Here is a 14,532-nt window from a genome sequence, read left to right as displayed (position 1 = left end):
TGCTTGAAATCTAATAGAAGTTGGGTGACCGAGCAGCAAATTATTGGATTTTCCATAAAAGCCAGTCTCCACATGCTGGAGTGGAGGTTAAGTACAGAGAGAAGGTCAAAAACTGTAAGTACAGAGAGCAGGTCAAAACCTATCAAAAAATAGTTAATTAAATTTATATATCAAAAGAAAACAATCATGGTTTCCTTATAATGAGAATTTTCCTGTAACATTTAACTCACAGAAAGAGTGGCTAATTCCATTTATGTTAATATTAAACCAGCATACTTTTGCTTTTAGCTTAATCACTAAGCAACCAAGTTACCAGAAGAACACCGGTTATCCAGCAATTATCCCACAAACATGTCTGGGGCTGAATTCTGACATTGCATCATTAAAATCCATGGAGATTTTCCCGAGAGTCCCATGACAGGAATGCTAAGGATATAAAAACTGACATATGATTACGTGTTAATTGGTCCCAATCCCATTCGTGGTTCCAGTCCCATTCAAAGCCTTTTAATTCATGGAAGAGTTGGGCAGGAATGATAGCACCAATTATTGCTAAGAGGTACCAAGGTGCATTACTTGATATTTATTATTAACAGCATCTTTTAAAGCAATTTTCATCCTAAGGATCTCAAAGCTTTTGCACGTTAATGAATGAAGAGCCTCACACAATCACTGTGAAGTAGGCAAATATTATTCCCAACTCACAGATAAATGAGGAGGATGGGAATTAAATTACATCCCCAAATTTGTGCAATGGATAAAATACACCTTTTCCCTGAAGGAAGAGCAGATCTGCAGTGGTGACAGGGTCTTGCAACCAGTGAATCCATCTGCTTGCTGGGAAAAATTGGAGTCAAAAGAAAACCTGCAGTTTGCCAAAGCTCTGTGCAAATGAAATCGAATGGAATGTATTTACCATGGATGCTTTCCTAGGAAGGAGCTGAGCCTACAGCCTAGAAGGAGTTAAAGTAAAAAGGATTACCACATCTGGACAAGATCTGTTGCCAGGGTTAACTCACAAGGCTGTCTGGAATATTTTTGCAGGAATAGCAGCCCAGCATCCACTTTCAAAGACCAGCTCTTCCATTTGAACTTGTTATCCAAAACAAGACAGCTTCTGCTTACAAAATTAGCTCCCTACCCAGCATCTGAGGCAGGAATATGGAGAAACAGTTTAATTTTTATCAAGCAAGTGCTTAAAGCAACTGTTGATATATGGGGAGAGAGCGCAAATGCTCGGTCTATCTCGCAGAGTCATTAAATATTTACTGGTCTTTCTGAGACAAAAACACAAATGTAAAGCTTGGCTGGCTCCCATCTCCTGCTGGGCTCAGCCTGGTGACCCCTGAGCTCACAGGTTGGAGGGGAAGTTTGCAGCTGACTCAGGAGAAGGATTTGCTTTGGGATGGAGCTCTCGAACTTCCCAGTGGCTTGGTCCAGCACCACGGTGCAGCTGCAGCTCACCTCAGGTTGAGGTGAGGTGCTTTAGCTCATTTGCTAACTGGAAATGGAACAGGAGACTCTCCAGGCAGGAGAAAACACATTGGGGGAATAGAACACATTTTCCTGAGTCTTCACATCCTGTGCTTCCCGAGCGCCGAGCGAGGCTAACTGGGATTTTCTGTTTCATTTGCTGGCTGCACAATTGGGGTTTTCTTCTGTTATTAACTGAGAAATCTGCATTGCCGATAAACTGCTGCGATAGCAGATACGTTCTGGTCTCCCCTAATTGCTTCTTCTACATTTGTGAAGATACTTATCGTTTCTCTCTCATGAGCTCCAATTAAAGCTTGCAGAGCTCTTACACACCCCCCGCTCATGAATACACATTGCGTTTTAAGTGAGACAAAATTGTCACCACTTCTTCCGTGTTCAACAGGACCTGCAAATGAAACACTCTGTCTTGGACCACTGGCCCAGAGGTGTGAGGGCCTTTTGTGAAGGAATCTGGAATTTTTGTGAAGAAACTGGAATGTAGGAATTACCTGGATATGAATTCAATTTACAATATCCAGTATCTGCAGAGATCTGTCTGCAGAGATCTCAGCTTCTTTATGTATTTTCTCTTTTAATCAGTCCTGGTTCCCATCTGAATTGAAGAAAGGTGTCCATCAGGTTTTCTCAGCTGCTATACCCTTGTCTATACACACATACACACACACACACACAGAGACACACATATATGTATTTATTTACATGTATATCTGTATTTCTCTCTGAGGCACAGTGCTGAGTTGCTGCTATACAACCCCAGTCTGACCTCTCCACTGGCATGGCCATCCTCTCCTGCTAACCTCCACACCATCATAAAAACATAAAAGCCAACACTAACTTATAAGCAACTAAACAAACAACAAACCTGCTGAGGGCCTTGCTTCTGCACCCTTTAAAGGTGAGGTTATGCTCTCCTCTGTACATGTGATTTATTTTGGTTTTTTTTTTGTCTTCTACTCTTGCAGGGTTGCAAATTCTGAAAGCATTTTTGAGCTTTCAATAGCAGTATCAAACCTAATTTGGAATAACGAGCCTTTTTCCAGTTCCAAAGGAGAGCAAAATAAGAAAGAACGAGAATGAAATCAGAACCGACCCGACGTCACCGTGCTGAACCACCTTGTACCCAGTGAATTACCATCAGCACCAGTCTTACAGCAAATGGAATTTTGGGATTCAGCACCATTATTTAGTGATCTAAATACTTCTTTGCAGTGATGGTAGGCAACAGAATCCATCCTTTGCATGGTTCCAGCTCAGGTTTGACCTCCTGAGGGGTAGGAAAAGCACAGATTGCTGCTGGGACAAAAGCTTCATAAATTCATCCTGCATCTCTCTCAGGAAAAAAAGGAGCTGATCTTTCTCCAAGGCTGCAACTCCCATTTTTACAATCATTTTGTAAAGCTCCTTATCCTGAGTCTTGGCTCAGGCAATTCATGGGTTTTGAATCAGGCATGACCACCAGGAGGGATGGGACCCAGCCCTCGTGGGTCACTAAGGGTGTGCTGGTAGAGAGAGCAGCACATTCCAGCTCACCTGAGTTAGGGGCGTCTCTGACCCCTCATCATACAGCACAATGTACTCCAAATAAATTGAATTAATAGAGGCAGCCCACAAATGAGTTTTCCCTCCCCTCCCAGGCCATGAGAGAGGCAGCAGGTTGTCAGGTACCTGTTTAGGGACAAGCACCACAAGACAGGCTGTGTAACACACGGTAATGATGTCATTAGACACAATGAAGTCCTTGATGAAGCTTCAGAGGTTCTGCCTCTTATCTTCTCCTCCTTCGACACATGTCAGTCTTTTGTTCTCCCTTTTAGACCTAGAGGGATCGTTAGAAGGTGTGCTGCTAGGGCTTGAAGCAGCCAAGAAGATTCCTTCTTATGGAAATGGCATGGTGAGATTAATGTAAAACAAATACAACATGCAGAGCAGCAAGTTTGTTTTTTGGGCTCTCCTCTAGATACACCCGGACTTGAACTGAAGCTGTTTTCCAAACCAAACCAGCTCATGGAATGTGCAGGCTGAGATAAATGAACACCAAGATATGTGAACACCAATTTACAGCTGCATTTTGATAGTACTCCGCAACAGAATTTGCATCATATCCATTTCTGCAGCCTTCGAAACACATCAGTGTGGCGAGAACACTTTCAGAACTCCAACAATTTCAGTTTATTGAAACACAGAGCAAATTCTCCTTCCCTTGTTCTTCCTGTTGATACTGATAGGACCCACTCGCGTGAAAATAAGGGTCGTGGGGCGTTGCTCCTGAAGCTCTGCTATAAGTCTGAAGAACAGATGGTGAGAAGTGTTTAAGTAACAAACAAAGTATTGCAACAACATGGCTGGTTTTATACAACAGACCTCTGTAGAAAATAACAACCATTTTTAAAGGTCAGTTGGGGAAATAGCTCTGCTCTGCTACCAGTTCTGCAGCAATTACTGCGGCCATCTCCATAACAGCCTGCTTGGGAAGGCAATGGGGACCACTGGAGAAAAGATTACAGAGTAAAAGGGCTTGAGGAATTATTATTTTGTCTGGTTAGAAAGGGAGGGTAATACAAAAAGCCAAAGCCCAACAGCTGGTGGGATGTTGAATGGCTAAATGTAAGTCATGCCAAATAGGTTTTCCTTTTTTCCATAAACTGAAAGACTCTCACCTTAAATGATTTATTTACAGGGCATCAGTGTCAGGCTTAAAGGGCTTAAAGTGGTGACAACTCAAATACTCAGATATTTTCCAAAGAAAACCAAGGCAATATCCTCTGTCCAAACTGGCATTAATTTCATCTGCAGACCTGTCCTGGCAGACACCCACTAAAGGTTTGTCCCATGAGTCAGTGAGGGCTGGAGCCGTTTGATTCAGAGTAAAGGAAATAAAAACCAAGCGAACAAAAAAAACCCCAAAAACAAACGACCCACAAAAACGCTACAACACCAGATTTTAAAGAAAAAATACTTCTAAGTGTAAATGAAAGTGTTCTCTCCCCTCTGATTTTTGGGCAATGAGAACACTATTTTGTTAACAACTTAGGTTAGAAGTACCACCAGGCTGATTTTCTGCCTTTACCTAAGAAATAAATGAAATTCCCAGCAGAGAAACAGCCGAATATCTCAATGTCCTCACACTCTCATGCCTAGACAGCAACTGCAGCACAAGTAAATCTAAGCCAGGTGCCCCACAAACGTGATCTTGTTTTTAATTCATCATCTGTGGTATGACCTCATTCAAAAAGTCCAATGCAAACCCAAAGATAGATGGTTTTGATGTCTTTTCATTCCCTCCAGAGCAACACCTGAGGATAACCACGACACTGCTGGGAAAGGCACTGAAGAGATAGTATTCCTCCCAAAGAACTTCAAATCCACTTGAAGTCAATTAAACACTTCATGGAAGGAACCAAATGGACTGAACTTCCTGAAAGCTTGGCTTTTGAGGGCAGGCACCTAGCAAAATTTCATGTGTTCCTTCATATGAGAGAGAATATTGCCTTACATGTAGGGCTGGTGCTGGTGCCTGGGTGCACCTTTTCTGTTCGTTAGACAAATTCCTTTGGAAACAGCTGGATTAGAGCTGATGCACTGGCTCAGCCCTTGGATGTTGTGTACCTTCTGCTCCACGCCAGTCCAGTCTCTCACAATTGCAGTTAGAAACAGAAACTCAAGTAAAACAAATCAAAAAGTAATTTAGGCAAAGCTGGGGGGTGATTTAAAGTTTGAAGGTGTAATGGATTCATGTCACATGTGTCTCAGAAGCAATAAATCCTGCTTAGGGAAATGTCTGAGGAAAAAGCACTGCTAGGCTATAAAATTCCACCTCTGAGGATTATAAAACAACAGGCACAGAGCAAACATCCTTTCTGAGCATAATAGGAATGTCAGAAATGATTGACAACAGTGACAATCTATCAGAGGCTGCCATGTCTCTGCAGCAGCGCCGTGCACGGGGCTGTCTGGCAGCAGCGGAATTGTTTATTCACTCCGGCACCGGGCGGAGGATGGGACATGTCACGGGAATAAATGCACCTTTCCTCTCCGCCTGATTTTGTGCACCCGCATTATCTCAGCGCACCTTTTAGCTCCGACAGCACCATTTCCATTCCCCCCGGAGCCCTCCCCCCGGCCAGGTAGGCTGTGGACTCACGAAGGGAAGGTGCTGCCTGGCGTCAGGATCGTGCTGCAATCCTGGGATGAGCATCAGGAATGAGCGACCTGGGAACAAAGCCCCAGCCCTCACCCGCAGGGAGGGCGCTGCTCCTTTCCCAGAGCTCTGTCAGCCCAGCAGCCAGCGCACAAACCCTGTGGCCAGGGGTTTTCGTGAGGAGGAAATCCTACGCAGGGTGTGGAACGGATGGAGAGTACTGGGGTCAAGAGATCCTGCAGATTGTAATGACTTTCATTAAATCACTGTCTGCCCTGGGCTGAATTCGAGCTGACAGCCTATTGCTGAGAGACTTCACACAGCTTATTACCTCTCCCTGCATGCAGTTTAATACTGCTGAAGGGGCTGATGGATCAGCAGCCCCTCAGCCAGCCCACAGCCCCCAGCAACATTCTCCCACCAGAGCCACCTTGTCTGCCACCAATGCCGTTTCTCTAGCCAGGAGTGCAAAATATGCCCCATTCTCCATGTGGAGAAAACCCAACTGCACATCGGAGATGAGAAGAATTTTTTCCCCCACTCAACAGCTATTTCTCCACGCTGCTTTTACCAACGATTTGACCTCTAATTTCCCCTATAAAGCCACAGTCACTACTGTCAGAGTTGCTTGTACACCACTACCACAAAACTGAGGCATTAAAATCTGTGAAAAGTAGAGTAAATTGACAAAACAGATGGGCAAAAGAGGCTCTTCCAAGCAGCCAAGGGAGAAATAAATACAGCTTAATACGTGAAGGGACTGGGCTGATGCTCAGGGGCACAGAGTCAACATTCTAACTAGTAGAAAGTCCAGCTGTGAAACCCCAGGCAGGCTCCCTGATGCCTCTGTGCTGTGGTTCCTCTTCTCCACTCTGATGAGCATCCTTGTCCTTTGTGCTCCCAGTGACACCTCACTGAGAGAGCAGGGACCTGCCCCTTCACAGGCAGATGCACATGGTCCCCAGCACAGCCTCCTGTAAAAGCCCTCACAGAGTTTTCCAAACTGGAAAGCTCTGTGTGTTGGTTCAGTGATTCATCTTAAGCCAAAAAAATGACTCAAGATCGAAGTTAGATCTCTGGTGAACCCGAAAACTTAGTTTCAGCAACATCTCCTGGTGTGTGTCCAAGCAGAGTTCCAAAAATGTGTCCAATTTCTCTCCATGCCAGAAGGGCAGCAGGCATGAGGCATCACGCCCACATCATCCCTGCCTTTTCAAAGCAGATTAATAGTGGCAGAGAAGTGAGAAATGCCCATTAACTGTCCCCTCTGACCAGTCACTCCTGCTGGGTTAGCAGCCCAGCTGATTTCTACCCAAAATTTCAAGTTGGATGTTTTCCCCTCAAATTATCTACCAGTAAAAATCAGGTCCACGGCAAGAGAGGGGAGTCAAAGTGCCAAGCACTGGATTTCAGATTATTTTTGTACAGAGCCTCACACAATCAATACTGTTTACAGCTGCAGGGCTCCATCTTCCCATCAAACCACTAACCAGGAAGCAAAGAGGGCAGGGAAGGGAAGGGAAATAATTGCATCGGTGATATTTCTTCCTCCCCTGTGATTAGAACCATAGGGCACTCTGCAGTCAGGGTTAGCAAGTATTTATAATCACACACTGGTGGGGATATTCTGTTGATATTCCTCCTAGCCTCATGTTTCTTTCATTCCTCAGAGGATTTATTTTATTGGGGTTTTTTTAAACTGGATGTTATCACCCGTTTACTTCCATCCTTCTACTCACCACTACCACTTCTCACCTTGTCATTCTTCCAACTTGAAAATCCCAGGCAAGAAAACATCCTGTCCTTTCTGGGAAGGGATCCAGGCGCATCACGAGGATACCGGAGCACTTGACATTTCCCCATTGTTCTTAGCATTTCCTAATCAGTCTCTCTATCACAGGCACCAATTAATATGCATTCAGGACAGCTGATAAGTAGGAAAGTAATTCTTAGGTGCTAAAAATAGAATTCCTGCACAAGGTGATTATCAATAGGTATCTTTTTGCCCCATATTTATTTTAATCTGCCTGTAAGCATCTCCCTGCTCTCATGCCTGGCTCCCCAGAGGTATTCAAAATCTCTGAAAGTGTCCAAGGCCACTTGGATGGGGTTGGATGGGGCTTGGAGCAACCTGGTCTAGTGGAAAGTGTCCCTGCCCAGGGTAGGGAGTGAAATGGGATGAGCTTTAAGGTCCCTTCCAACCCAAACTTTCTGCCCAAAATTTCAAGCTGGATGTTCTTTCCTCAAGTTATCCACCAGACAAAATCAGGTTGATGCCAGAAGAGGGGAGTAAAAGGGCCAAGCACTGGATTTCAGCTTATCTCTGTACAGAGCCTCACACCGGGAGGATTCCATGGATTTCCGTGGATTCTATGGATTTCTGGGATTCTATGATTTTGTTCCCACCTGCAGGGGAATCAATACAATCTATTCCCACTGTGGAAGCAGATCCGAAAGCACAGTTTAGCCCTTTGTGTTCTCCATGACTCTTCAACAGCATTAACTCCAGTGGTTTGGGGTAAATGGGGGTGACTTGGCTAAAGATGTGCCAAAGTGAGATCAGCACCATCCCCACAGAAACGAAATCCCGAGCACAGCAGGAAGGGTTTGCTCCCTGTGCGCTCCACAGCCTCCAAACCCTGGACTGACTCCTTGTGCAAACACACACAACATTAAAATAAGTGTGCCACTAACAGCAGGGATCCCCAGGCCACTCCCCACATGCAACAAGAACCCTGCCAGCCAAAGTCATTAAGACCAAAGGTTTTGGAAGTGAGAGAAGCAGATAAGGTAAGATAACCACCAGACTCCATGTGGGAGAACATGGAAGTAAGACAGACCATCCCCAGTCCTGGAGAGCTCAGAAGGTCCAGCCTTGTCCACACCTGTTGAGCTTTTGATGGGGTACCCTTCCTTCTCAGACCTCAGGAGGCCTCAGGCCTCCTCTGCCTGATTTTAGGGCCTGCTAGAGGAGAAGGGAGAGGAGACCATGCGATTTCAAAAGAGCCCTCTGACAGAAGCTGTCCTTTTCCATCCAGGCTTTGCAAATGAAGACCAAAAGGGAATATACAAAGATAAATGCAATTAATATTTCAAAGGGTGGTTTTTGTAGGCTGAAGGAAACACTGCAACACAGCAAAGCTACAGAGAAAGAGATTTTTTGTTGAAGCAGCAAAGGCACAAAGAAACATCTGCACACCGTTTCATGACTTTCAACTGGCATTTTAGACCTTGGCTAAACCAAGAGCTCAGTTATCTGGTGCTTCTAAAACTGGCATTCAGCACAGATGCTTAGGGGAAAGATGATTTTCTTTTGGTAGTGCTGACGCTGGATTCCCATCAACGGTGTTATTGCTGTGTTCCCATCAATGGGTACATTGCTGTATTTTCTCCTGAAATTAAGAGCCATTTTCAAGCCTGAATCTGAGGCTCAGCCCCAGCACAAGCTGCACACTCTGTGCACTGAGATATCCTTCCCACAGCTGCAGATTTCAGAAGCCAAAATCGTTTTAAAGAAGAGTCAGCAATTAATGTTCTCCACTGCTAAAACTGCACATAAAAATGACATATTCCTCCATATCCGTATAATGTGCCTTCCTCACATACAATACAATACAATACAATACACGTGTGTGTATTGATCCCCTACCTGTGCATCCATCAGGAGGTGCCTCATCAGCATCATGGCACTTTTCAGAGATTCCTTCTCACTGGGCAAAAAGGCATCTTCATCCTCGTCCAGGGTTTTTGACTTGTTGACGATAAAATGGGAGATCTGGTCATTCAAGGAATGCAGTGATTCAACAGCTGTGGAGACAAGGGAAAGCAAAAAACAGGAATGAAACCAGGCTGGAGGAAGCCAACATAATTTTTTCAGTTTGAGATGAGTGTCATTTGCTCTGGAAAAGTGTATCTGGGAATAACTGGTCCCCATTACCTCCCTTGGATTCCCCCGAGAGGACCAGCAAAGGCATCATACAGACAGGGACACAAGGCCCTGAGCAACCTGGTCCAGGGGAATGTGGCAGGGTGGGTGGGAATGAGGTGATATTTAAGGCCGCTTCCAACCCAAATCATTCCAGGATTCCATGATTATGTGTCTAATCTCAAGTAACAGCTAAGAAAAAAAATTAAGTCAGTCTCTTGACTCCCAGCCCAGAGACCTGCCCCTCTGATGTTCAGGGACCCAGAACTTCAGACAACATGAGGACAGAAACTGAGAAAATTGATTTTTTATTAGCTAGAGTAGGAGTGAGTCAGACCAACAACTAAAATATTGCTCATTTTCTTTCTTCAAATTATCGGTATTCGAATCACTGTTAATCTTTTAAATTCTCCTTCATGGGTTCAAACCCCAGGTATTATATGCGAGATTCCGCTCCCAGTCATACACATCAGAAATCACCACCTCCACGGCTCACAGAAATCCCCCAGCAATTTCACACACTTTATGAAGCTGCAGTTTATATATGAACCAATGGTCACATTTATTTCCACCCAGTGAAAAGCTCTGGACTTCTACAGATTTGAAAAATCTGCTCTACAATTTGTTTTTCAACCATTGCGAGTTTGGAGGTTTCATTTTTACTGCTGGCTCATTAAATAAATGAGGCCCAAATAATTCTTCAGTGTGTTTTCTTTGTGCTGGTGGCTCAGGCAGTGGAGCCCTTTGATAAGCTCAGAGTAACACATCACTGTCATACCCGGAACGTGCTGCAAATCCTGCCTTGCTCAGGCTGTTTATGAATAAAGCAATGTGTTATTTAGGACTCTCTGACAAACTGATCTTAAGAACACGAGGCATTTGAAATATACGCGACCTAGTTCTGTCTAAAGAAGATCTTACCACAAAATTTGAAGTAGTAAAGATTAGCCAGACACCACTCATTGAGGAGCAAATCTTCCCCAGACAAAAGGGCCATAACAAATCAGAGTTACGTCTCCAAAATGCAGGACAGAAAGAGCAGAATCCTCTTTACTGAGAGGGTTTATTTTTCGTTAAAATAATAAAATAAAATCTGTGCGTGGCAATGCCTTGGTGAGGGGATTGGGAGGATTCCCAGTGCTCAGGGTGTTCATGCACCTCCTGCTAATGGAAAAGGGGTTTGAGGCTCACTGCGATGGAGGGTCCATTTTAAACCACAGCATAAATCATAGAATCATACAATGAATGATGGAATGGTTTGGATTGGAAGGGATCTTAAAGATCATCCCGCTCCACCCTGTGCCATGGGCAGGGACAACTATCCCAGGTTGCTCCCAGCCACATCCAACCTGGCCTTGAACATTTCCAGGGATGAGGCAGCCACAGCTTCTCTGGGCACCCTGTGACTGTATAACAATTGTACTGCTGGGTGGGACTCCTGTGCACCCCACAGTCCTGCTTGTCACAAGTCAGTCCAGCCTCATCTCTGTGACCCAAACCCCTCCTGCTCATGGGTTGTGGCCCGTGGAGCTGGAGGTTCCCAGAGTGATGCTCTGAGGAGGACACAAGGCCTGGAGAGCAGCGTGGCACAAAGGGGTGGTGGAAACCACGTGTAGATAAACTTCTCCAAGTCACCATTAGCAAATCATTTTGTAGTCATATGTCCTCACACCAACCAACACTTATGAGCCCAGGGAGCTGTGGATTTTCCATCCAGAAGAGCAGCAGGCACACAGCTGGACACAGGCAGGAGCAGCTTGATTTTCTTATCACTTCTAGACTGAACTAGCATCTCTATCAGACATGTCAGGCCTGAAAGCCATCTCCCCATCACTAATGCACCAGTATTGATTCATCCCATCCTTTCTGACCCATGAGGAATTGAGGACAGATCATTTTTTTACTACTCTGAAATTTTGGCTGGAGCCCTAAGCCCACATCTGCTTTCAGTAATACAAATGTACACCAGAGTTCTCCTCCTCGAGCTGGTGGCTCCCTTCCAGATTTACATAGACTGTGACCAGAAACTGGTACATGGAAAACTTCTCCCAGGCTTTCTGATTTTAAAGTAATTCAAAACAAACTAAATTATATTATTCTAAATTATTCCAACCTCCTTATCTGAAGCTGGAGCTCTACATTCTCCGATATTTCTTCTCTTTCTCTTCAGGAAGTTTAGAGCTGTGGGAGCAGAATGGGGCACATGAAGCTCAGGGGGGCAAATGCTTCTCTCATTTGTAATTCTTTAGGTTTAGAGAGATGCCAGAGAAATCAGAAAAAAAGAATTTTCCAGTAAGAATGTGGGAAAAGCAGATCAGTATTGACTTGAACCAATTTTTAGAGGGATCTGCCACAGGGCTGAGTTTATACTCTGCTCAGCAAAACAATCTTTTCCCATGAACACAATGGAAACTGTATTGGAAAATAAAATCCTCTGGGTCTTCCTCCTGAAAGTAAAAGAGGCATTTCCAAACCTCCAGCCTACACACACAGTGAAAACAAAGCTGAAAAGACCAAACCATTCCTGACACTATTTTTCTGGAAGTCCTGTGTCAGTCTGCAACACAGCTTCTGAAGGACCCTTCTTATAAGCAGATGAAATTTGATATTTCTCATTTAAATCAAGAGAAACTTCCTGCCTTTTGCCCACTAAAAACCTAAAGGAGAAGGATGATGAGGCAAACCCTTCATCTCTCACAATGTTGTAGCTCAGACATTTCTGCTGAGCAACACTTCCGCTAACCCAGACAGTTCTTTGTGAAAACATAGAATTCTTTTCAAAGGGAAAAAATATGGACCTCAGATATAAACACAGGTTGCTCATTGGAGATTAAAAGATACTTCTTGGTCCCCTAAAATAAAAAAAAAGAAAAAAAGCAAGACAACACCTTTCCCTTGCTGTGTGATTCCCCTTGGCTCGAGGTTGATAACACATCAGTAACACTGCATGTGAGACAATCAGCTAAATAAAAGTTACAGCTGTCAAAGTCCTGTCAGCATCCCAGCTCTTCCCATTGCAATTTCATCATTTCCTCACTGCGAGGGTCAATTTCAAGAGGTGAAGGAACCATAACAATCCTCTGTTAGCACTTTGATGTCACCCCAAAAAGAGATCAAATAATCTCTGAGGGGGGCGGGGGTTCTGCCTGCTGCTGTCAGAGATGATGTGCTGTGCTGGGGTGCTCAGGTGAGGACCACTAGCCACCCCCAGAAGCAAGAAGGGGTCGACAAAGTTGGTTTTCTGCGGGGCAGAATCACCACTGCCTGAAGGACATGGAGGGGAAAAAGGAAATTGCTTTCTGTCGGAGACGAGGGAGAAATTATACTTGCGCCAAAAACTCATTCAAAGAAGAGGCTGAAGCAATAAAGTTGTTCCAGGAGACCCCATTTTATACACTCCAGCTACTGCCCAGATGAGCACAAAATAAAATAAAGCATAGATAATATATCCTGAGATCTACTGACAAAAGCCAGCAGAGTCTAAAATTAATTCTCAGCAGCAGGAGTGAGTAAATGAAAGAGGACGGACACGATCGTAATTTTATCAAGGGTGGCTGTGTAAGGATTCCTGGGCTTCTGGGCCAACTCTGCTACACGGAAACAGAGAAGACATTTAAGTCTGACTTCTGTGTGAGCAGTCAGCTCTCGCCACTGGGGATCTGCTCCCATGGAGAGAAAAGTCAGAAAGCTGCACTGCGTGGATGGATCCTTTGAAAACCCATCCCAACGGAGCAGCGTTCAGAGCTCCGGGCTGCCAGGGAAACCTCGCCGGCTAATGAGGCCCACAGACAGGGATGTGTGTGGGCAAACTGTGCAATTCATTAGTGTTTAATGCTACAAAAGAGCTTCTCGAGTAATGGCCACAGGGGTTGTTTTGCAGTGAGGAAAAAGAAAATGCTCAAAGCACTCCAGGCCTTCCCTGTCCAAGCTCTCCCTGTGTTTTCTGCAGGGCCACTCCAGAGCCAGACTCAGGGTTCAGTAACGCGAGGAGCCCCGAGTGTCCAAATGCCTTCCAGCATCTCCCACACTATGGAATCATGGAGTGGTTTGGATTGGAAGAGACCTTACAGATGATCCCATTCTACCCCTCCTGCCATGGGCAGGGACACAGTCCACAGGCAGCTCCAAGCCCTGTCCAACCTGGCCTTGGACACTTCCAGGGATGGGGCAGCCACAGCTGGGCCTCCCCAGCCTCACAAGGAAGGATTCCTTCCCAGTATCCCATCTATCCCTGCCCTCTGGCAGCGGCAAGCCATTTCCCCTTGTCCTGTCACTCCATCCCTTGTCCAAAATCCCTCTCCAGCTCTCTTGGAGCCCCTTTAGGCACTGGAAGGGGCTCTAAGCTCTCCCCAGAGCCTTCTTTTCTCCAGGCTGGACAACCCCAATTGAATTGTTGGATTTATAAGTCCCAGTAGAAACCTCTTTTTGAAGAGCAGGTAAAACTGATTTGCTCAGGTGATTGACTTAGTTTCTTTAACTCATTTTTATAATCCAATTGTAACCTTCTGTGTGATTTCAGTCCCATGAATAATGATGGATGCTCTCACTCAAAGGAGGTAAGAAGGGAAACTTCTCCTCCAGCTGCCTGGGCAACCCACAGGTTTGGGGCACTGAAAGCATGGAGAGACCAGCTGCCCATGGATCAGCAGCGTGTTCTGCCTTCTCTAAATCAAAACCAGTTCTCAAATACTCCCTCATCCCCACTCTTCTAGAAGAGCAAAATCTTCTCCTATCTGCACAGGTTTGGGGGGAAATTAAGAATGTTCTTGTAAAAGCTCCAAATCCTGCCTTTGGAACCAATAAACAGCCAGCCCTGCAGCCTTGGAAATTCAAGGCAGTTTGGGTTATGGCATATAGACACTACAATGTGTAAAAAATAAGATATTTAAAAGGCTAAATTATAAATAAATCCCGGTGTTATTTATATTATTGATGCTGGCTGATGTGTTTTCTCCTGGGTCTAGAAAAAAGA

At 44.9% G+C, this 14,532-nt stretch overlaps 1 protein-coding gene across 1 annotated transcript in view; it reads right to left on the bottom strand.

Moving 5' to 3' along the window:
- The window catches only part of KAZN (kazrin, periplakin interacting protein), a 203,570-nt gene that overhangs the window by 143,760 nt on the left and 45,278 nt on the right, over window positions 1-14,532 (bottom strand). The window contains exon 2 of the mRNA XM_042051345.1: window positions 9,285-9,442. Within this exon, the coding sequence (XP_041907279.1) occupies window positions 9,285-9,442 (158 nt within the window). The remainder of the gene's footprint in view (window positions 1-9,284; window positions 9,443-14,532) is intronic.

Source organism: Corvus kubaryi, unplaced genomic scaffold, assembly GCF_017639235.1.
Source record: "Corvus kubaryi isolate FWS band 111438036 unplaced genomic scaffold, C.kubaryi_AGA036_p1.0 75, whole genome shotgun sequence".
Classification (NCBI taxonomy): Eukaryota; Metazoa; Chordata; class Aves; order Passeriformes; family Corvidae; genus Corvus; species Corvus kubaryi.
Note: the sequence above shows the minus strand (reverse complement) of the source record. Positions and strands in the feature narration are given on the sequence as shown.